The 21,802-nt window shown below is 72.1% G+C and overlaps 2 protein-coding genes across 2 annotated transcripts in view; both read left to right on the top strand.

Moving 5' to 3' along the window:
• Positions 1-4,138, top strand: part of H696_01183 (hypothetical protein) — a gene marked incomplete at both ends in the record, with an annotated part of 4,920 nt that extends 782 nt beyond the window's left edge. Inside the window, 6 exons of the mRNA XM_009495068.1 lie at positions 56-434; positions 541-960; positions 1,152-1,502; positions 1,549-1,915; positions 1,959-2,732; positions 2,966-4,138. Of these exons, the coding sequence (XP_009493343.1) occupies positions 56-434; positions 541-960; positions 1,152-1,502; positions 1,549-1,915; positions 1,959-2,732; positions 2,966-4,138 (3,464 nt within the window). The remainder of the gene's footprint in view (positions 1-55; positions 435-540; positions 961-1,151; positions 1,503-1,548; positions 1,916-1,958; positions 2,733-2,965) is intronic.
• Positions 4,139-4,181: 43 nt separating this feature from the next.
• On the top strand, positions 4,182-21,386 carry H696_01182 (hypothetical protein; the record flags this gene model as incomplete). Its single annotated transcript, XM_009495067.1, has 1 exon — positions 4,182-21,386. The coding sequence occupies one exon, from the start codon at positions 4,182-4,184 to the stop codon at positions 21,384-21,386; it is 17,205 nt and encodes a 5,734-aa protein (XP_009493342.1).
• Between the last annotated feature and the right edge of the window lie 416 nt (positions 21,387-21,802).

The following is a 21,802-nucleotide window of genomic DNA, read 5'->3' as shown; positions in this document are numbered from 1 at the left end:
CCCCCCTCCCCCGCCCGCCACTCACTCTCCCGACTATCTTGATCCCCGAATGCAGCTTCCTTCTCCTTCGCGCTGGATGCCCCGGCGCAGGGGTTCACCGAGGACTTCGCCCGGCTGTGCGGTGGTGATGCCTCCGGCCTGGAGCCGGGCTTCGCGCCTGCCAGCTCCGTGGAGGATGCCCTCGCCGGGCTGACCTCGCTGCTGGTGCTCGGCCCGCTGACCCCCCTGGTGGCCAGCCACTTCCGGCCGCTTCTGCCGGAGCTGGTGAGCCGCGCCACCGCGCGGGACTTTGTCCCTGCCCAGCATCCCTGGCATGCCGCTGCCCTGGCTGCCCTGCCTCCGGGCCTGGTTGACACGGACAAGCTGCTGGACATCTATGAGCAGGTGGCCATCGCGCTGGCCTGCGTGCTGCCCTCCTCGGAGCACCTCCTCCAGTACGCGCGCGCGCGCGCGCGCCCCCCCCCCCCCCGCCCTTTTGTGCCTTCTCCCTGGCTCTCCTCGCTCTTTCTGACTCCCTTCCTCCTGTGTCGCACCAAACAGGCCGATCCTCGGCTTCTTCGCCGGCGCCCCGGCCCTCTTCGAGGGGATCCTCCGGCGCCTGCCGACCAGCGAGCAGCCGGTGGCCATGCCGTCGAACCAGCTGCGCGCCTTCGTGCGCCTCGCGCGCGCCTGCTTCGTCCTGCTCAGCCATGCCGGGGATTTCTTCGGGTCCCGCTGGGACTGGTCCGGCTTCGTGCCGCTGCTGGACACCAGCGCCCGGCGCCTTGTGGCCGAGTCGCCCGAGCAGTCGGAGTCCCTGGCCGTGTTGGCCTTCCTGGCGGCCGAGATCACGGCCCGCCTGCTGAATGCCAGCGACTTCACCCGGCAGGCGCTGCTGGACGCGGCGGCCAGCAAGCGTGCGAGCCTGCAGTCGGCCGAGCATGGCCCGGCCCCCTCGAAGTTCTCCTACCTGCTGACCAGGTGTGTCTGTGACTGTCCTTCTTTCCGCCTCCCCCCCCCTCCCCTTTCTCCCTCCTTGCCTGCTCGTTCCCTCCCTGGTCGGCGCCTGGGTTTTTTTTTTTTTTTCCTTTCCCGCCGGCTTGCGTGTCGGTGCGCGTCGCCAATTCTCACACGCCAATCATGCGCCGCCGGTGCGGCCGGAAACGCCCCAGCTACGAGAGCACCGTCCTGGACCCCTACACGTATGGACTGTTTGCGCGGTCGCTGCTGGCGTCCGGGCATGCGGCGGCCCCTGGCGGCCGTGCCGGACGCCTGGATCTCAGCGATCTTGTGGTCACGGCCGGGCACCTGGGCCCGGCCGTGTGCGATGTCAGTGGCCTGCTGCTGAATCGCTTTTCGATCCACTCCACCCCGGGGAGCGGGCTGGTGCGCGCCGATGCGCCGTCCTCCCTCGGCCGTAAGCCCGGCCTGGTGCCCATCGACACGACCGTGCAGAACCTCCGCCGTTTGGGGTTCGCCTATTCCCTGAGTGCGCCGGTGCTGCTGCATGGCCCGGCTGGCGCGTGTGCTCTTCCGATCTCGCTTTTCGATCCACTCCACCCCGGGGAGCGGGCTGGTGCGCGCCGATGCGCCGTCCTCCCTCGGCCGTAAGCCCGGCCTGGTGCCCATCGACACGACCGTGCAGAACCTCCGCCGTTTGGGGTTCGCCTATTCCCTGAGTGCGCCGGTGCTGCTGCATGGCCCGGCTGGCGCCGGCAAGACCTCCCTGGTGGAGGAGCTGGCCCGGGCCACCGGGCAGCCGGAGCTCCTGAAGATCCACCTCGGCGACCAGACCGATGGCAAGGCCCTGCTCGGGACCTATGTGTGCACCGATGTGCCCGGGGAGTTCCGCTGGCAGGCCGGTGTCCTGACGCGCGCCGTGTCCGAGGGCCTGTGGGTCTTGATCGAGGACATCAATCTGGCCCCGATGGACGTGGTGTCAGATCGGAAGAGCACACGTCATCCACCTCGGCGACCAGACCGATGGCAAGGCCCTGCTCGGGACCTATGTGTGCACCGATGTGCCCGGGGAGTTCCGCTGGCAGGCCGGTGTCCTGACGCGCGCCGTGTCCGAGGGCCTGTGGGTCTTGATCGAGGACATCAATCTGGCCCCGATGGACGTGGTGTCGGTGCTGGTTCCGCTCCTGGAGACGCGCACGCTCTTCCTGCCGGCGCGCAATGAGCGCGTTGTGGCTAGCCCGAACTTCCAGCTGTTTGCCACGGTGACCAGCGTCGGGGGCGTCGGTGGTGTGCGCGGCGATGCGCCGGCCACCGTCGCCGATGCTTCGTCTCTGTCTTCCGAGATGGAGGCCGACAGCACCGGCGGGGCGCCTGGCTCGGAGGAGGAGGATGCCCCCTCGGCGGGTGCCACCGCCGGCGCCTTGCCCTGTGAGGGCGATGACCTCTTTGGCAGCGAGGATGCCGGTGCTCAGGGCTCCCTGCCGGGGACCGCTGAGATCCCGGAAAATCTCTGGCTCCATGTCCGTGTGGATCCCCTGACGCAGAAGGACCTGGCTCAGATCATCGAGGCACGGTTCCCCCAGTGCCGGGGGTTCTTCCCGTCCCCGGGCATGGAGGTGTTCAATGTGGCCCGGCATGGGCTGCTGAACACTTCCGGTGCTTTGAGCAGCCCGGCGGCCGGCGGTGCGCGCATTCTCTCGGCCCGCGACCTCTTCAAGTGGTGCTCGCGCCTGGAGCGCTATAGCACCGGCTCCGCGAACCTGACCCAGGCCACTCGCGAGCTGCTGTTCCGCGTGCGTCGATCCGCTCTTTTGTTGTCCGCCTGGGTGCCCCCGGCCTCCCCCCCCTGTGTCCATTTGCCCTGCCCCGATCTGTGACCTCGCATGTGGTCTCCCTACTGACCGTGCTTTCCTTTGCTGCATCCTCCTCCTCTCTTCTTCGAATGCCCCCACCCGCACACGCGCACATCCACACGCACACACACACACACACACACACACACACGCACACACGCACACACACACAGGAGGCCCAGGATTGCTTCCTTGGGGTGCTGCCAGATGGCCCCCGGCGCCGGCATGCTCTGGCCGGCATTGCGGCCGTGCTCGGCCTGCCGCATGACGAGGCGGCCCTCGACGCCAGCGCGCACTCCTATCGACCGGTGCGCATGCGCTCGGAGAAGGTCTTCACCATCGGCCGGGCGTCGTTGCCGACCGTCCGGCCGGAGCCCCTCGGCGGCGCTCCCTTCGCCTGGACCGGGGCGGCGCTGCGCAATATGGAGCGCATCGCCGCGGCCGCGCAAATGAATGAGGCCCTGCTGCTGGTCGGTGAGACCGGTACCGGCAAGACCACCATCGTCCAGCAGCTGGCCAGCCAGCTTGGCCGGCCGCTGACCGTGGTCAACATGAGCCAGCAGAGCGAGTCGACCGATCTGCTGGGCGGCTTCAAGCCGGAGAACGCGCGCAATCTGTGTGCTCCCCTGCTGGACACCTTCACCGAGCTCTTCGGGGCCACCTTCTCCCGGCGAGCGAACCAGCGCTTCCTGGACAGCGTGCAGAAGGCCTACCGGGACCAGCGCTGGTCCCGGCTGTTGGTTCTCTTCGCCAGTGCGGTGAAGATGGCCTGGAAGAAGATCGGCGCCGAGGGGGCGCCCCTCCCGGCGCCCGGTGGCTCGACCGGCCCGGTGGAGGAGGGCAGCCCGCCGCCGGCCAAGCAGGCCAAGCTGCTGGCGCCCTCGGCCTCGGAGGTCACGCGGCTGCGTGCCCGGTGGGCCGCCTTCGAGGCGGATGTCCGGCGTTTCTCCTCGCAAAAGCAGCAGCTGGAGAGCAGCTTCCTCTTTGCCTTTGTGGAGGGCGTCCTGGTGAAGGCGGTCCAGGCCGGGCATTGGGTCCTGCTTGATGAGATCAACCTGGCCACCACCGAGACCCTGGAGTGCCTGTCCGGGCTGCTGGAATCGCCGACCGGGTCGCTGGTGCTGACCGAGCGCCCGGGCGATGATGTGGTGGTGCACCGGCATCCGGATTTCCGGATTTTCGCCTGCATGAACCCGGCCACGGATGTCGGCAAGCGGGATCTGCCGCCGGGGGTCCGGTCGCGCATGACCGAGCTCTACATCGGGGAGCTGGAGAGATCGGAAGAGCGTCGTGCTGCTGGAATCGCCGACCGGGTCGCTGGTGCTGACCGAGCGCCCGGGCGATGATGTGGTGGTGCACCGGCATCCGGATTTCCGGATTTTCGCCTGCATGAACCCGGCCACGGATGTCGGCAAGCGGGATCTGCCGCCGGGGGTCCGGTCGCGCATGACCGAGCTCTACATCGGGGAGCTGGAGGACCCGGAGGATCTGGCCTCCCTGGTCCGGGCGTACCTGCAGCCGGCGGCCGCGGCCCCCGGCGAGGGGGCCATCGTTCGGCTGCTGGTTGAGTGGTTCCTCGGGGTCAAGCGCCTGGCGGCCGGCGGTCAGCTGGCCGACGGCGAGGGCCAGCGTCCGCACTACTCCCTCCGGACATTGACCCGGGCCTTGGGCTACACGGCGCTGGTGGCGCCGACCTACGGCCTGCGTCGGTCTCTCTATGAGGGGCTGAGCATGTCCTTCTTGACGCAGCTGGCGCCCACCTCGCGAAGCATGTTGCACCGGCAGATCACCGACCTGGCGGCCGGCAATGCGGCCAACCTGGATGCCATGCTGCGCCGGGCTCCTGGGGTTCCGTCGGGCGGGGCTCCCGGGGATTTCGAGCTGGTGTCCGGGTTTTGGATCCGCTGTGGGGCCCATCCTCGTGGGGATCCCGGCCACCGGTATGTCCTGACGTCCAGTGTTCAGACCAATCTCCGGTCCTTGGCGCGTGTGGTTGTGGCCAACACCTATCCGGTGCTGATCCAGGGCCCCACGTCGGCCGGTAAGACCAGTATGGTGGAGTACCTGGCCGCGCGGACGGGGCACCGGTTTGTGCGCATCAACAACCATGAGCACACCGATTTGCAGGAGTACCTCGGGTCGTATGTGGCCGATGACCAGGGGCGCCTGGCCTTCCGTGAGGGTGTCCTGGTGGAGGCCCTGCGCCATGGGCATTGGATTGTGCTGGACGAGTTGAACCTGGCCCCGACCGATGTGCTGGAGGCTCTGAACCGTCTGCTGGATGACAATCGCGAGCTCTACCTGCCGGAGACGCAGGAAACCGTGCGCCCGCATCCGGACTTCATGCTCTTCGCCACGCAGAACCCCCCGCGGTTGTATGGCGGTCGGAAGGTCCTGTCACGGGCCTTCCGCAATCGGTTCCTGGAGATCCACTTCGATGACATCCCGGTTGGCGAACTCCAGGAGATCGTGGAAAACCGCTGTGCCATGCCGCCCTCGCGTGCCGAGCGCCTGGTGGCCGTGTACCGCGACCTGCAGGAGCGCCGGCAGGCCACCAATGTCTTTGCCGGTCGTGATGGGTACATCACCCTGCGTGATCTCTTCCGCTGGGGCGGGCGCTTTGCCCAGTATACCGGGACCGATGATCGGCGCCTGGCCGAGGACGGGTACATGCTGCTGGCGGAGCGCGTGCGCAGCGTCGAGGAGCGTGAGACCGTGCGAGCGGTGGTGGAGAAGCATGTCCGCGCGCCGGTCGACCTGGCGACGCTCTATTCGCTGGAGTCGGCCCAGGCCGAGTTCGATGCGCTGTTTGCGGCGTCGGCCGGCGAGGCGGGCCTGGCCGCCGGTGCTGTGGCCCCGCGTCTGGCCGACTTGTCCCGGTCGGCTGGCGGGTCTTCCGGCGGGGTGGTCTGGACGGCGGCCATGTGCCGGCTGTTTGTGCTGACTGCCCGTGCGGCTCGTCACCAGGAGCCCGTGCTCCTGGTGGGCGACACTGGCTGTGGCAAGACCACCATTGTGGAGCTCCTGGCCCGGGCCATGGGCCAGCATCTGGAGACGCTCAATTGCCACGAGCACACCGAGACCGCGGACTTCATTGGTGGCCTGCGCCCGGTGCGTGACCGGGACCAGGCCCGTCGGGATTTGGTGGCCCTGCTCCGTGGGGCGGAGTTTGCGGTGGCCGCGGCGGCGACCGAGCGCGCCGCTCTGGCCGAGCTGACCGCGGCTGCACTGGCCGCCGCGGCCGAGGAGGCCTCCGCTGTGGCCGCGGCTGCGGCTGCGGCTGCGGCTGCCGCCGAGACCGCCGGCGCCGAAGAGGGCGCCAGCGCCGAGGATGTCGCCCAGATGGACATCGAGCAGGACAAGCAATCGGCCTCCGACGACATGGCCGTCGCTGGTGCCGAGTCGCCGGCCATTGTCCTGAGCCAGGAGGTCCTGGCGCAGCTGGAGGCCGAGGCACGGCAGGCCGGTCTGGCGGCCGGCCAGCTGGCGGCCGATGCCCTGAGCTCGGACCTCGGGGCTGGTGCTGCGTTTGCGCGGTTGCAGGCTTTGCTGGCTGGCGCGCCGGAGCTCGGCAGCCACTCGGCCCCGGCCGAGGAGCTGCTCCAGCGCGGTCGCTTCCACCTGGCCCAGGCGTCGGCTCTCTTTGCCTGGTACGATGGTGCCCTGGTGAAGTCCATGCGCGCTGGCCATGTGTTCCTGATGGATGAGATTTCTCTGGCCGATGATTCGGTCCTGGAGCGGATCAACTCCGTCCTGGAGCCCGGCCGGACGCTGGTGATCGCCGAGAAGCCGGCCGGCTCGGCCGATGGCGATGCCACGGTGGAGCAGGCCCTCGCGATGGCGGCGGCCGCGGCCAAGACCATGGCCACCGGTGGCCCGGTGGACATCGCCGCCGAGACCCTGGTGGCCACCCGGCGCTTCAGCTTCATGGCCACCATGAACCCGGGTGGCGACCATGGCAAGAAGGAACTGTCGCCGGCCCTGCGCAATCGCTTCACCGAGGTGTGGGTGCCGGCGGTGACGGATCCGGCGGACCTGCGCATGATCGCGGCGGACCGCCTGCCGGCCGAGCTGGCCCCCTTCGCCGGGCCGATGGTGGCCTTTTGCGAGTGGTTCCGCGGGCACCGGCAGTTGATGGCCCATCGGGCGGTGTCGCTGCGTGACCTGCTCGCGTGGGCCGGGTTCCTGTGCCATTGCACCCAGGCGCTGGGGCTGCCGGCGGCCGTGGGCTTTGTCCAGGGCTGTCAGCTGGTCTTCCTGGATGCCCTGTCGCCGGATGCCGTGGCCGAGGCTCATCGGTTCCTCCTGCCGCTGATGCAGGAGGCCGACCTGCTGCCGGTGGCCCTTTCCACGGCCGACGGTCGGGAGGTCACCTCGGCGGCCGAGGTGTACGGGTGCTTGGCTGCGGCTCAGGCCGGGCCGGCCGGCATCGGCCTCAGCCCGGATGCCAAGCGCTATGGCGCCGAGCCCTTCTGGATCCCGGTGGGCCCGGTGGCCCCGCTGGCCGTGGGCCCGACCCATGGGGCGGCTAGCCCGCCGGACATGGATGCCCATCGCCGACGCCAGCAGCTGTCGCTGGATGTGCCCACCACGCGGTCCAACCTGCTGCGTCTCCTTCGTGCCCTGCAGCTGGCCAAGCCCATCCTGCTGGAGGGGCCGCCCGGGGTCGGCAAGACGACCCTGGTCCAGGCGCTGGCCGAGGAGTCCGGCCACCCGCTGCTCCGGATTAACCTCAGCGAGCAGACCGACTTGGCGGATCTCTTCGGGTCGGATTTGCCGGTGGAATCGGACGCCGACCTCGGGGCCGAGGGGGGCGGCTCCTCTTGCGCCAATGGCGGCGGTCGGACCGACGCGGCCGATGTCCGCTTTGCCTGGCGCGATGGGCCGCTCCTGGCGGCCATCAAGGCCGGCCAGTGGGTTCTCCTGGACGAGCTGAACCTGGCCTCGCAGTCGGTGCTCGAGGGGCTGAATGCCTGTCTCGACCACCGGGGGGAGATCTTCCTGCCGGAGTTGAACCGGTCGTTCGCCATTTCGCGCGACTCGCGCATCTTTGCCGCTCAGAATCCCGTGCGTCAGGGCGGCGGCCGGAAGGGCCTCCCCCGGTCCTTCCTCAACCGCTTCACCGAGGTCCATGTGGAGGCCTTCACCGATGCCGACCTGCTGGCCGTGTGTGCGGCCCTCTATCCGGATGTCGGGGAGCCCCTGCGCCGGCGCATGGTCCGGTTCAATGCCCGCGTCCATGAGCTGGTGGCCCCTCAGGGTCCCTTCGCTCGGGCCGGCGCCCCGTGGGAGGTGAACCTGCGTGATGTGCTCCGGTGGTTGAGTTTGGTCCGCGCGGCTGGGGCCGATCGGGGCGCCGATCCGGCCGACTTCGTGGACATGCTGTACTTGCAGCGGCTGCGCACGGCCGAGGACCGGCTGGTCATTGCCCGGGCCTTTGCCGAGGTGTTCTACCCGGCGGACCTGGCCGCCGGCCGGGCCGTGGTCCAGTGGCTGATGGGCCGGCGGCCGCGCGTGGATGTGTCCGCCCGGCAGGTGACCGTCGGTCGGGCGGCCATCGCGCGCGATGTCCTCAATGCCCATGGCGGGGCCCGGGCCAATGCCCTGGGTCTCGCCGGGCCGGGGACCAGCGGCGATGGGGCTCCCCTGCTGTTGGGCCGCCATGCGCGCGCCCTCGAGTCCATGCTCTTCTCCCTGGACATGGGGTGGATGGTGCTGCTGACCGGGCCCACTGCCTCCGGCAAGACGTGGCTGGTCCGGTCGGCCGCGGCCCTGGCCAATCGCCGGCTGTTCGAATTTTCGATGACCAGCAGCGTGGACACCACCGAGCTGCTGGGTGGCTTCGAGCAGGTGGACCTGGAGCGCGAGCGCCAGGCCGTGGCCGGGGACCTCCGGGTCCTGGTCCAGGCGGCGGCCGAGCACTTCCTGCTGCGTGGCGATGCGGCCCCCGTGGTGCGGGCTCTGCTCCAGGGCCATGCGGCCTACCTGGCGGCCGGCCGGCCGGACCAGGCGGCCGTCGACCTGCTCGGGTCCTTTGCCGAGCTGGCCGAGGGGTTGCTGGTTGCCCCGGCGTCGGATGCCGTGCTGGCCGGGTTCCTGGCCACCGCGCGTCAGCTTCTGGCCCGGCTGGCCACGGTCCAGCGCCTGTCTCAGGTGTCTTTGACCGGGCGCTTTGAGTGGGTGGATGGCGTGCTCCTGCGGGCCATCGAGCATGGCGGGTGGGTTCTCATTGACAATGTGAACTTCTGCTCGGCCTCGGTGCTGGATCGGCTGAATCCGCTGCTGGAGCCGGGCGGTGTCATGGCCGTCACCGAGCATGGTGTGGTCGATGGCGGGGTGCGGACCATCCGCCCGCACCCGGACTTCCGCCTGATCCTGGCCATGGACCCGCGACATGGGGAAATCTCGCGCGCCATGCGCAACCGCGGTGTGGAGATTGCCCTGCTGGATGATGACAATGACCTGCTGGAGTTGACCCTGGCCGGGGAGAGCATTGTGACGGGGGCCTCCCCCGAGGCCGAGTGTGCTTCGGCCATCGGCGGGGCGGGCACCCTGCCGGCCGGTGGGGCTGCCCTGCGCCATGGCGCCGGGGGCATTGCCTCGGCCCCGGCGCTGGCCCTCCAGCGGGAGGATTGCCTGCGTGTGGTGGCGGCCGGCGGCGTGGCCGACCCGTGCCTGGCCGGGGCCCTGGTGGACTTCCACCGCCGGGCCCGGGCGGCGATCCTCGAGTCCGGGCGCTATGGCCGGGCCGCTTGGCCGAACCTGCGTGATCTCGGCACCCTGGCTCGCTTTGCGCGTGCCCTGTTGCTGCGTGGGTGGCCGGCACCGCGGGCCGCGCGTGCCGGGCTGGCCCTCGTGTATGGTCGCTTCGGTCGGGCCCTGCTGACGGATGCCGAGTCTTCGCTGCTGGCCGCGCTCGGGGCGACGGCGGCTACGGCGGCCGGTGCCCTGCCGCCGCCGGTGGCGGCTCCGCTGGGGGCTCTGGCCCGGCTCCAGGCTTCGGCCCAGCCGAGCTTGGCCCTGCTCCGGGATGATGCGCTCCTGGGCGGGTTTGTCCGGCTGGCGCACCAGGTCCTGGCCTTCGCCGGCCGGGCGGCTCCCCTGTCGGAGGGGGCGGTCGAGGCGGACCTGCTGCCGCTGCTGCGGCGCTTCCTGCGGGAGGTGTCGCCGGCTGCCTGGGCCCTGGCCGGGCGGTGGCTGGAGCTCCTCCGCGGGCGCCTTGCCCAGCTGGCCGATGTCGACACCCGGTGCGCCGAGGTGGATGTGGCACTGGCCGGCGCGGCGGCGGCCCTGCGCCTGCGCCAGCAGGTGTGCATGAGCCTGCCCCCGGGGCAGCGCCAATCCGGCGCCCCGATCGATCTGGCCTGCTTCCCGGAGGCCAGCTTTGCCAGTGTGGCCGCGGCGTCGGCCCTGGGCCGGGGCGACGAGCAGGCCGACGAGCAGGCGGCCCTGGCCTTGGCGGCCCTGACCACGACGGCCGCCGGGCCCGGGGAGGAGGCCCTCCGCCGGCAGGTGGCCGGTGGCCTGGCCCTGACCCCGGTGCTGGCCGGCCAGCTGTCGGCCCTCGATGAGTTTGCCCTGCTGGGCGAGCGCATCGCGGCGCAGGTGGCCGCCGTGGCCGCCACCGGCCCCGGGGCCCGGTCCTCGGCGCTGCAAGTGTCGGCGGCCCTGTTCCATGCGCAGATTGACCGGGCCACGGCGTCGGCCCTGCTCCGGCCGAGCGTCGTCACCATGGCCGGCGGCGAGGCCGCCGGGTCCGGCGACTCGCAGCCGTCGACCGGCTGCTCGGCGGCCGCCCTCTCGGTCCCGAGCTTGGCCTGTCTCTTCCCCCTGGTGTCCGGGGTGATGGAGTGGCTGCTGCGCACGGCGGTGGCCAGTGGCGACTTGTCGCCGCTGACCGGCGAGCCGGCCGACGTGCCGGACTCGGCCCGGGCTTCCATGCGCCTGCTGTCGGGCGCCGTGCGGCCGGTCCTCTCCGGGGCCGGCTGGTCGTGGACCGTCTTCGCGGACTTCGCGCGCTTCCTGCTGGACTCGCGCTGCTCCGGCGGCGTGTCGCTGGAGGCGCTGGTGTTCCTGCTGCGGCCGCTGCGGCCGGCGGTGGAGCATCTGCTCTCGGCCCAGGGGGGGGCCTTGCCGACCGGGGCGGACCCGGCGGCCGGTGCCATGCGCCAGCAGGCCACCGCCGCCCTGGGCCAGCTGCTGGAAACCGTGCCGGTCTTCGCCCTGGAGTGCTGGGGCCCGCTCTACCGGGAGGGCCTGCGCCCGGCGACCTTCGCCGATGTCGGGCTCGCGCGGCTGGCCGACCGGCTGGCCCTCGCGGCCAGCCGGCTGGACATCTTCAGTGGCCGGTCGGTCGGGTCGCACATGGGTGCCCAGGCGGCGGCGGCCGCCGGGCCGGGCCTGGCCCTGGACCAAAACACCCCCTGGTGGTTTGCCTTCCTGCGCGTGCACCGCCATGTGGATGCCCTGCTGAGGCTGGATGCCTTGGATGCGGCCAGTGCCGATCCGGCCGACATGGCCCCGATGGCGGTGGAGGACCAGCCCCCGGCCCCCGGGCCCGGGGCCCGGTCCGGCGACCACAGCGACGGCGATGACAATGCCTTCCGGCCGGATGCCTTCCGGGCATCGCTTGTCCTGTCGGAGGCGGACTCGCGCATTCGCCGGGCTCGCCGGGTGTCTGCCACCCAGCGGTCGGCCTGGCTGCGGGACCTGTATGCCGATGTGTCGGAGGGCCTGGCCACGGTGCTCATCCTCAATGGGCAGCCGCTGGCCGGGCCGGCGGCCTCCCTGGCCGACGCCATGGTCACCCTGGCCGACTCGGTGGACGAGCGCCTGGCTCGGCTGCATGCGGCTCCGGCCGAGCTGGCCGGGCGTCTGCGCACCCGGCACCTGCTGTCCTCGGCGGAATTGCTGCCGGACTCGGTGGACACCGAGGTGGTGGAGGCCATGCTCTCCGAGAGCCCGGTCTACCTGCCGAAGGATGCCCTCGATGCCCGGGTGCAGCTGCCATTCATGCCGCTGTCGGATGTCGGCCTGCTGACTTGCGAGTTGGCCATCGTGTCGCTGGGCTTCCGGCTGGCCGGCGACCTGGCCCTGCTGCCGGGGCTCGATTCGGAGGCCGCTGCCCTTGAGCTCCGCGCCCTGGAGGCCCGGCGCCTGGCCCTGGTGGAGGTGGTCGGCCGGCTTCGCGGGCTGGAGGCCGCGGCCGGCGGGTCTACCGGGTCCTCCCGGTCGCCGGCTGATGCGGTCACTTCGCAGCGTTTCCTCTGGCTGCTGGATTTGGCCCCGCTGGCCGGCGAGGGGGGTGCCCCGCTGGCGGCTGGCCGGTCGCGCGCGGCACACCTGCTGTCCGAGCTGCTGGGCCTGCTGCCGAGCCTGCTGGCTGGCTGGGCCTCGCGGGCGTATGCCAGCGCCGGGTCGCTCGGCCTGCCGCGGGACCTGTCCTCGGTGGCCGGCCCCGATGGCCTGGGGCCCCTGCTGCTGGAGGGCGGAAGCACTTTGGGCTCCGGCTCCGGCCCCGGCTCCGGGGCAATGGACCTGGCGGATGACAGTGACCAGCGTGCGGCGGCGGCCCTGGAGGCCATGGCCGCCACGGCCGGCTCGATGGCCGGGCAAACCGGCCTGCTTGGTCAGTCGCACGGCCTGGCCGCGCTGCTGAGCTCGGCCTCCACCACGGCCGCCCTGTCCATCAATGCCTCGCTCGAGGACACCGGCATCCATGAGGCCCCCTCGCGGGTGGCCCAGCTGGCCCGCCTGCGGGAGTTCTTCGCCCGGCAGCGGCCCCCCACGGCCGGGCAGGTGCAGCAGGTGGTTGTTGCCCTGCTGGCCGGGCTGGTGCGCCTGGCCCGGGTCCTCAGTGACCGGCACCATGCGGCCACCGGGACCCGGCCCGGGGCCGGGGCCGGTGCCTTCGATCCGGCCCGCCTGGATGCCCTGGACGCGGCGCTGGCCGAGGCGGCAGCCCGGCCGCTGGCCCCGACGGACTCGGTTGATGCCGGGGCCACGGCCACGGCCATTGCCCTGGCCGAGGCGGTGCGGCTGATGGCCGCCGGGCTGGTGGACGCCGGGTCGGCCCTGGCCCGGTCGTATGTCCTGCCGTTGGCGGTGGACCCGGCCAGCGCCTCGGAGCTGGCCCTGGCCCGGGCGTCGGACGCCCTGGCCGGGGTCCAGGCCGCCGACCGGGTCCGGCAGTCCTTCGATGCCGGGCTGTCGGGCAGTTCGCCGGAACTCCCGAGCCCGGCTGGCCGGCTGGCCGCTCGAGCGGCTCGGCTGCTCGGGGCCGAGATCGCCCGGCTGGAGCGCCTGCGCGTGGTGCGCCCCGGCCGGTCGCAAGTGGCTGCCCTCACGGCCGAGACCGATCGCCTGGCCGGTGCGCTGGACCAGGCGCTGGCCTGTGTGGCCGGCGGGTCCGGCGATCCGGCCACCGCTCGGCGCCTGGCCGCCAATTTGGTGGTCTTCGCCGGGCGCCTGGGCTCGCGCTTTGCCGGCTACCGGGACCTGGTGGAGCCGATCATGGCCGGTGCCCTGTTGGCGGCTCATGGCCTGGTGGCCGGGAACTTTGCCCGGGCTCTGGCGGCCCCGCGTGCCATCGGGCGCTTTGGCGCCTCGCGGTGGCTCCTCTCGCTGCCGGCCATGCCGGCGGCGTCGACCAATGCCGTGCGGCTGCTGCTGCTGCTGGATGCCGACCTGTCGGAGGCCGGCGTGGCGGCGGTCTCGGCCGCGGAGCTGGCCCGCCGTGCCCAGGCGGTCTTCTCCCGGGCCGGGTCGCGCTCCGGCACGCCGCAGCACAAGCGCATCGCCGATCGGGCGGTGGTCCTGCTGCAGCGCCTGTACACGGACATCGTGGATGCCGGGCTGCTGCTGACGCCGGAGCGCTTCGCCACCCTCGAGGCCCTGCTCGACGTGCTGGCCGGGTGCTGGAATGCCGAGGAGCAGCGCCGCCTGGAGCAGGAGGCCCTCGACGCGGCGGCCTTCCGCTACCGCGCGCAGGACCACCAGTACGCCACGGACGCCGAGGAGGAGGCGGCCCACCTGCACCGGCACTTCCCCTCCTTCTCGGCCGATGTGGCCGACATGATGGCCGGCCTGGCCGGGGCGGATGAGTATGCGGCGGCCGCGGTGGCCGCTGGCGCCGCTGCCGGCGCCGCTGCCGACTCCGCCGCCCCGGCCAAGGCCACGGCCCCGGGCCGGGGGGTGACCTTCGCCCTGACCGTGCAGCAGCAGCGCCTCATCCGGGCCATCTACAGCGCGGTGTTCGGCTTCGCGGCCACCGGGCTGCCGGCCACCGGGGCGGTTCTCCAGCAGGGAGCCGCGGCGGCGGCCGAGCGCGGCGTCGCCCTGCGCGCCTCGTACGACCTGGCCCGCACCGTGCTGCTGGAAGACTCGCTGGCTTCGGCCGACCGGACGGCCATGGCCGACCCCGGGGCCGAGGATGGGGCCTTTGCCGCGGCCCTGCCGCGTGACCTGGACGCCCTGGCTCGGCCGGCCCACCTGCTGGTGGCCGCCGAGCATCTGGCCCAGCTGGAAAGCAGTCGCAGTGTCAACACCCCGGCCTTCCGCACGCTCGATGGGCGCCTGGTCCAGCGGGAGCAGCGCCGTGGCGGGGCCTCCCGCCGGGCGCGGTCGCGCTATGACCTCCTGCTGAAGGCGGCCTCCAAGGCGGCCGGCACCAGCAGCCCCGACTCGGGCCCCCTCATCAAGGACACCAGCCTGTCGGGCGAGGAGGCCGCGGAGTTCGAGCATCTGGCGGATTTGCTGATCACCGGGCGGACGTCGCCCACCGGGGCCGGCGTGCCGCCGGCCCTGCGCCTGTTGGCGTACTACGACCCGGCCGGCGTGGCGGCCTCGGCCGCGGCCAGTGCCGATCAGGCAGCCGCCGGCGTGGCCCCGAGCGCCACGCTCTCGCACACGGCCCTGGAGGTGGCGGACTCGCTGCAATGGCGCCCGCTCCTGCCGCAGGTCACCTGTGCCAGCCAGTTTGGCGGGTACTACGACTTCTACCATGACGCCAATGTGTCGGAGACGCGCCGGGCCTTCCGCGGGCTGTCGCAGCTGCGCGCCCGGCTGGCCTTCCTGCTGAGCCTCTGGCCCGGGGACCAGGAGCTGGCCGAGGTGGATGCGGCGGCCGAGCGCGTCCTGCGCCTGCCGATTGCGGCCCCCCTGGCCCGGGTTCTTGCCGGGCTGGAGTTCGTCCTCGAGCGTGCCGAGCCCTGGGAGCGGCGCAACCTGCGCGGGCGCTTCGCCATCGGCGACACCTACCGGGCGCTGGTGAAGCTGGTGGTCCGCTGGCGCCAGCTGGAGATCACCTGCTGGCCGCACCTGTTCGCCGCACGGGAGGTCATCCATGCCGATGACCTGAGCCGCATGTGGTTCCACCTGAACAACTTGCTGCTGGCCACGCCGGTGGAGGTGGCGGACTTCGATGCCGGCCGGGTGGGGTGGCTGAATCTGGCCGGGCCCCTGGCCGAGCGGCTGCAAGCCATCAAGGAGTTCCTGGCCCTCTGCCGAATGGGCCAATTCGAGGCGCGCCTGCGTCTGTTGGCCTCCTTCGCCGGGCATCTGCAATACTCGGTGGGCTTGGCTCCGGGCATGGAGGGAGCCCCGGCCCCGGGGCTGCGGCGCTTCCGCCAGCGCTTGCTGGCCCGCCTGCACAATGTGCTGGGCTTCTTCGGCCGGTATCGTGCGGTGGTGCGCGAGGAGCTGGCCCGCGAGCGGGCTGCCCTGGAGGGCCGCGTGCGCGAGGTGGTCAAGCTGGCCCGCTGGCACCATGCGGAGGATGTGTCACTCCTGCGCGAGGCCGCCCGCAAGAACCACGCGGTGCTGGCCAAGATGGTCCGCCAGTTTGGTGCCCTGCTGGATCGCCCGGTGCGCGAGCACTTCGAGAAGGCCGACGCCGAGCTGCTGACCTCCAGCTCGCGGGCCCGGTCGGCGGCCGCCGGGCTGGTGGCCGCCCGGGCGGCCCGGGCCGAAAAGGCCGCGGCTCGGGCCCAGGCCCGTCTGGCCCGGCGCGCGGTTCGGGCATTGCAAATCCGCTCGCGCGATGCCGCTCGCGATGTCACTCGGCTGACGGCCGCGGCCCGGGCCTCGCCGGAGGATGAGCTCCTGCAAGCCGAGCAGGCGGCCGCGGTGGCCCTGTCCAAGCAGGCGGCCGCGGACCTGGACCGCGGTCGCGCCTGCCCGACCACGGCCACGACCCTGGCCACGGAGCTGGGCCTGCCCCTGGCCCCGGCCACCGGCGAGCCGTCCTCCCACCAGTCGGAGGATGTGGAAGACGCCGCGGTCCTTGCCCTGCCGGCCACCTTGGCCGACATTTCGGCCGATCTCCATGTCCGGCTGTGGGCCGCGGTGGCCGGGGCCCTGGCGCCGGCGCTGCCGGCCTCCGGGGCCGGGGCCGATCGCCGTGCCCAGCTGGCCGACCCGCCGGCCACTCGGCGCCTGGCCATGCACCTGCTGACGCTGGATTCCCTGGCGGCCGGGGCCCTGGACCGGGCGCTGGTCCTGCAACGCGAGTCGGACTCCCGGTCGAATGTCGCCGAGCACCATGGGCTCTTCCGCCAGCTGAAGCGCTCCAAGCAGCTGGGCCTGATTGAGCTGCTCCGGTCGCTGCGCACGCTCGGGGTCCTGCCCCTCGGGGCTGACCGTCGGGCGGAGCAGGCGGCCGAGGGCTTCCTCTTCCGCCAGCCGGTCCCCATGCTGGACCAGCTGCTGGAGGGCGGCCTCGATGCCGGGGCCTCCGGCACGGTCGGTGCCCCGGAGGACGGCCACACCGGCGGCCTGCTTTCATGGACGGCGCAGGACGCCGCCGAGGCCCTGGCCCCGGGGGCCGGGGCTGCCCTCGGTGTCCTGGCCCGGCTCTGGCAGGATGCCGTGGTGTACTACTTCCGCGGTGCGTCCGGCGTGATTGCCGTCCGCCGGGCGGCCCAGGCCCCGTGCGAGGAAATGCGCACTCGGGCCGGGCGCCTGCTGGCCCTGACCGAGGCGCTGTTGCGCCTGGCCACCGAGCAGCGCGCGGCGCTGGCCGCGGCGCAGCCCACCCTGCGTGGTCTGCTTGACTTGTGGCACAATTTGACCGGGCTGCTTCCGGTTGCCGCCTCGGCCGCCGAGCAGCAGTCCGCCACCGGTGCCATGCCGGCCGAGTGCCTGGCCGCGGCGGTTCCCCACCCGGTGGCCGCCGCCCGGGCCCAGGCGGCCAAGCACCAGCTTGACCGTGCCGGCCGCACGCTCTCCGAGTGGCAGCGCTTCCTGGCGGAGCTGCGCACGGTCGGCGGCCCGGCCGAGGTGGCGCCGCCGGCTCTGGAGGCCGCGGCCACCCGGGACACCGGGCGCTTTGCGCCGCTGCTGGCCGCCGGCGCCGGCCTGGCCGACCTGTGCCTGGCCGACCGGGTCGCGGCCCTGGCCACCCGCGTGGCCGAGCAGCAGGCCGCCCTGAACCAGCTTTGCCGGGACTTCGGCCTGACGGCCCATGCCACTGCCGAGTCCCTGCACTCGGCGGGGCTGGTGTCCGGCGTGCGCCTGTCCGCTGCCCTGGGCCCGGTGCATGGGCTCCTGACCGAGGTGGCTGGCCTGTATGCCGAGGCTGCCGACACGCTGCCCGGCCTGGGGCCGGAGCTGCGCGACCTGCGCGCCGCCCTGGCCACCACCGCGGCCGAGCCCCCCCAGCAAGACACCTCCCTCTTGGCCGGGGCCGATGGCATCCATCTTGACACCGGCGACGCCGCGCTGGAGGCCGACTTCGCTGCCCTGCTGGCCGAGGCCGCGGCCCTGGCCGAGGGCTGGGCCCGGGATCCCCTTGCCTGGACCGCTTCGTCGGGCGACGCCCTGATGGCCGATGCCGAGGCGGCGGCCCCGGAGCATGGCGCTCATGCGGCTGACAACGACGGTGACGAGGACGACGACGCTGACGACAAGGAAGCGGCCGCCCTGCTGGCGGCCCTCTCCGACGACGACGACGACGACGAGGCTACCGATGGCGATGCGGCCCTTTCGCAGGATGCCGCCACCCCCGCGGCGGTGGTGCCCGGCGAGGTGGTGGTGGATGTGACCGACCAGTCGGCCATTGCCCTGCATGCGCACTACCTGGCGGCCTTCCGCCTGGCCGCTGTGCCGCCGGGCTCGGCCGAGGATGGTGCGGATGACGACAACACGGAGGACCCGGCAGCCCTGTCGGCTGTGGGGTCCCCCTCGCTGCCGGCGCGCCTGTTGGGCCTGGTGCCGCGCCTGCGCGCGGCCCTGCTCTCGGGCCAGCTGTCGGCCGACCGGGCCGGGGCCATGCTCGGTGACTTGCACCGGCAGACCGGGGCCCTGACGGCCGCCGGGCTGTCGCTGCTCGGGGACTTTGTGCTCTTCCACCGCGGCACGGCCAAGGCCCTGCTGCTGCTGGGCCGGCTGTTTGCCACGCTGATTGCCAGCGGCCTGTGTGCCCCGGCCGAGGTGCAAACCGACAACGACGGTGCCGAGGCCGGTGGCGATGGCGATGGCCAGTTCAGTGTCGAGGATGGCACTGGCATGGCCGACGGCGAGCAGGGCCAGCAGGATGTGTCCGAGCAAATCCAAGACGAATCCCAGGTCGAAGGCCTGAAGGGCGACGAGGAGAAGCAGGACCCGGCCGAGCAGGACCGCGAGTTGGAGGACGAAGAGCATGGCATCGAAATGACCGAGGACTTTGATGGGCGCCTGCATGATGGCCCGGACCGCACCGAGGCCGGGTCCGACATTGACTCGCAGTCCGAGGAGTCGGACGACGACCAGGACATGGAAGATCGCGAGGGCGAGGCCAGCGGTGACATCGAGAACATCGATGAGGAAAAGCAGAACTTCGGCGAGCAGGAGGACGACCGCGATGTGCGGGATCTGTCCGACGCCGAGGGCGGCCAGGGCCAGCCCGAGGGCGAGTCCGAGGTGGTCGCCGACGAGTCGGGCCGCGAGCCGGAAAGCAAGGACCGCAATGATGAGGACCGCCGCGAGGATGAGGACCAGCCCCGGCCGGCGCCGGAGGACGAGGCCGAGGATGACTCGGACCCGGACTCCGAGCCGGAGGACTTCCCCGAAGCCAAGCACTACGAGGACCTGGAGGATGACAATGCCCCGCGCGGTGGCGAGCCGGATCCCGGCCTGGACAACTCCGACGACGAGGCGGCCGGCGATCCGGACCTGCCGGATGACCTGAATCTCGATGGCGGCGAGCAGCTCGGCGATGATGACGAGGACCTGGCCGGTGACGATGAGTCGGGCCAGCCGCCGGAGCATGGTGACAATCCGGATGACGATGGCCCGGACGACGAGGCCATCGACCCGGAGAAGGGCACCGCCGCCGAGGACGACACCCCCATGGAGCAGGACGACCCGGGCCAGGATGCCGACAATGAGGACGACCCTGCCAACAAGCCGGACGGTGCGGCTGGCGGCCCGGAGGATGAGACCCCCGCTCCGATGGAGGAGGACGCCGAAGCCGGTGATGACCAGCCGCAGGAGGAGGATCTCGACCAGTCGGACAACCAGCCGAAGGGCCGGCCTTCGGATGCGCAGGACCCGGCGTCGCTGCGTGGCCCGGAGGGTGCCCAGGTTTCCAGCACCGGAGCCGGGGCCGCCGAGGAGGACGACCAGGCCGAGCCCGAGCCCCGGGATACCCCGCTGTCGGGGGCCCCGCCGGATGATGCGCCGCCCGATGCGGCGCCCCCGAGCGCCAGCCACCAGCAGGACCGCCATGGCCGGCAGGTGGCTCAGCAGCAGCAGCTGCGCCCGGAGGAGGGCGCCGGCGCGCCGGATGCCGGGCCCCAGCAGCCGGATGACGGGTCCCAGCCCCAGCGGCCGGACATGCCGAACCCGGCCCGGTCACTGGCCGACGCGCTGAACCGCTGGTCCAAGCGCCTGAATGAGCTGGAGCGGCCGGACCTTGCCCCGCCCGGGGACAAGGAGGCCGAGGTGCCCGACCGCCGGGAGGCCGACGCCGAGCGCCTCGATCCGGACCTGGCGCCGGAGCTGATGGAGCACGTTCGCGATGATGAGCAGGCCGACACCACGGCCCTCGGCGCGGCGACCGACGAGCAGCTGGCCCAGCAGCGCCAGCAGCAGCCCCCGGCCGCGCCGGAGTCCGAAGATGGCTCGCCGACGGCCCCGCCGCCGGCCGCCATGGGCATCATCGATGATGAGAGCCCCACCGCCCCGGAGGAGGACGCCGCCCACGGCATGGAGGCCGAGGATCCGGCCGCCGCCGAGCAGCCGCCCTCCGAGGCCGAGGTGGCCGATGAGGCGCCGCTCGAGCGCCTGGACCCCTCGGTCCAGGTGGCCTCGCAGCAGCCGCAGCAGCAATCGTCGCAGTCCGGTGGCGCCGACACGGATCCCACGTCGACCAACAATGCGGCCGGGGCCCCGCCCTCGGCCGATGACGCTGGCCCCGAGGACGGGCAGGACGACGACGCCATGGACGTGGATTTGGCCCCGGAGGAGCAGGCCCCGGAGCACCTTGCCGGGCGGCAGACCGCCATCGGCGGTGAGGATGCCCCCTCGGGCACTGACTCCGACTCGGGTGACGATGCCGACCGGAAGATGGACGACGCCGACACCGAGCACCGGCGTGGCTTGGCCGACGAGTATATCCGCCGGCCGGAGACCGCCGAGGAGCTGGAGGCCCTGCGCCTGGAGGTGGACCGGACCCTGGAGGCTTTCCATGCCGGTGGGGCCGGCGGCCCGGAGGCCGATGCCGACGCCGCGCGCCGGCTGTGGCTGGATGTGGCCGCCTGCGTGGCGGACCTGTCGGCCGACCTGACCGAGCAATTGCGCCTGGTCCTGGAGCCGACGCTGGCCACCAAGCTGCGCGGGGACTACCGCACCGGCAAGCGGCTGAACATGCGCCGGATCATCCCGTACATCGCGTCGCAGTTCCGCCAGGACAAGATCTGGCTCCGGCGCACGCGCCCCGCGCGCCGGGCCTACCAGGTGGTCATTGCGGTGGACGACTCGCAGTCCATGCGTGAGGCGGGTGCCGCGCGCACCGCCCTCGAGACGGTGGCCCTGCTGGCGGACGCCCTGCAGCGCCTGGAAATCGCCGGGCTCGGCATCCTCGGCTTCGGCGAGCAGACCAACATCCTGCACCAGGGCATTGCCGGGCTGCTGGGCAGCTCGTCGCAGCCCTTCGGCCCGGAGGCCGGTGCCCAGGTGGTCGGTCGGCTGACCTTCCGCCAGGGCAAGACCTATGTGGCGTCGCTGCTTGGCCAGCTGCGCGTCATGCTGGCCGAGGCCCGCGCGGCCCAGGGTGCCAGCGCCGGCGACACCTGGCAGCTGGCTCTCATCGTGTCCGATGGTGCCCTGCTGGATGATGCCCGGCTGGAGCTGGCCCGCCATGCGCGCCTGGCCGCCGCCGAGCGCATCATGGTTGTCCTGCTGGCCATCGACCGCCGGGAGCAGTCTCTGTCCGACCTGCGCCAGGTGGAGTATGTCAATGGCCGCATGACCATGACCCGGTACCTGGAGGACTTCCCCTTCGAGTACTATGTCCTGGTGCGCGATGTGGCTCAGCTTCCGTCTGTCCTGGCTGGTGCTCTGCGCCAGTGGTTCGAGCTTGCCAGCAATTCCGGCGCCTCCTCCTACTCGGCCTGATATGGGGCCCTCTCTCTCTCTCTGTCTGCCTATTTTTCGCCCCGCACCAGTAAAATACATGCTGTAGGCCTCTTTGGAAACATCCCCACCCCCACGGTCCTTGGTCTGCTGCCCATCCCTCTTTCTCCTTCTCTCTCTCATGCTCGGGCGGTGACCGCGGTGTTTTAAAGGGGAGGCGCGCCGCGCACCATGGGGCGCGGGAAGGGGGGGGCGGGGGGGGGGCGGACTGTCTCACCGCATTCTGCGCGCGCGAGAAACCCCGGGAGGGATCTCGACGCCCAGCGGCAGGCCGATCGGGCCCATGGTGTGGCGAACAACACGAAGCAGCTGCCCATGGACAGGGCCATTGGCACCCGGCCGGGCCCGGCGAATGGCTCTGCTCCCACACTGCCCGGACCCTGGGGCCAATTAAATGG

This window comes from Fonticula alba, assembly GCF_000388065.1.
Source record: "Fonticula alba strain ATCC 38817 unplaced genomic scaffold supercont2.2, whole genome shotgun sequence".
Lineage (NCBI taxonomy): Eukaryota > Rotosphaerida > Fonticulaceae > Fonticula > Fonticula alba.
Note: the sequence above shows the minus strand (reverse complement) of the source record. Positions and strands in the feature narration are given on the sequence as shown.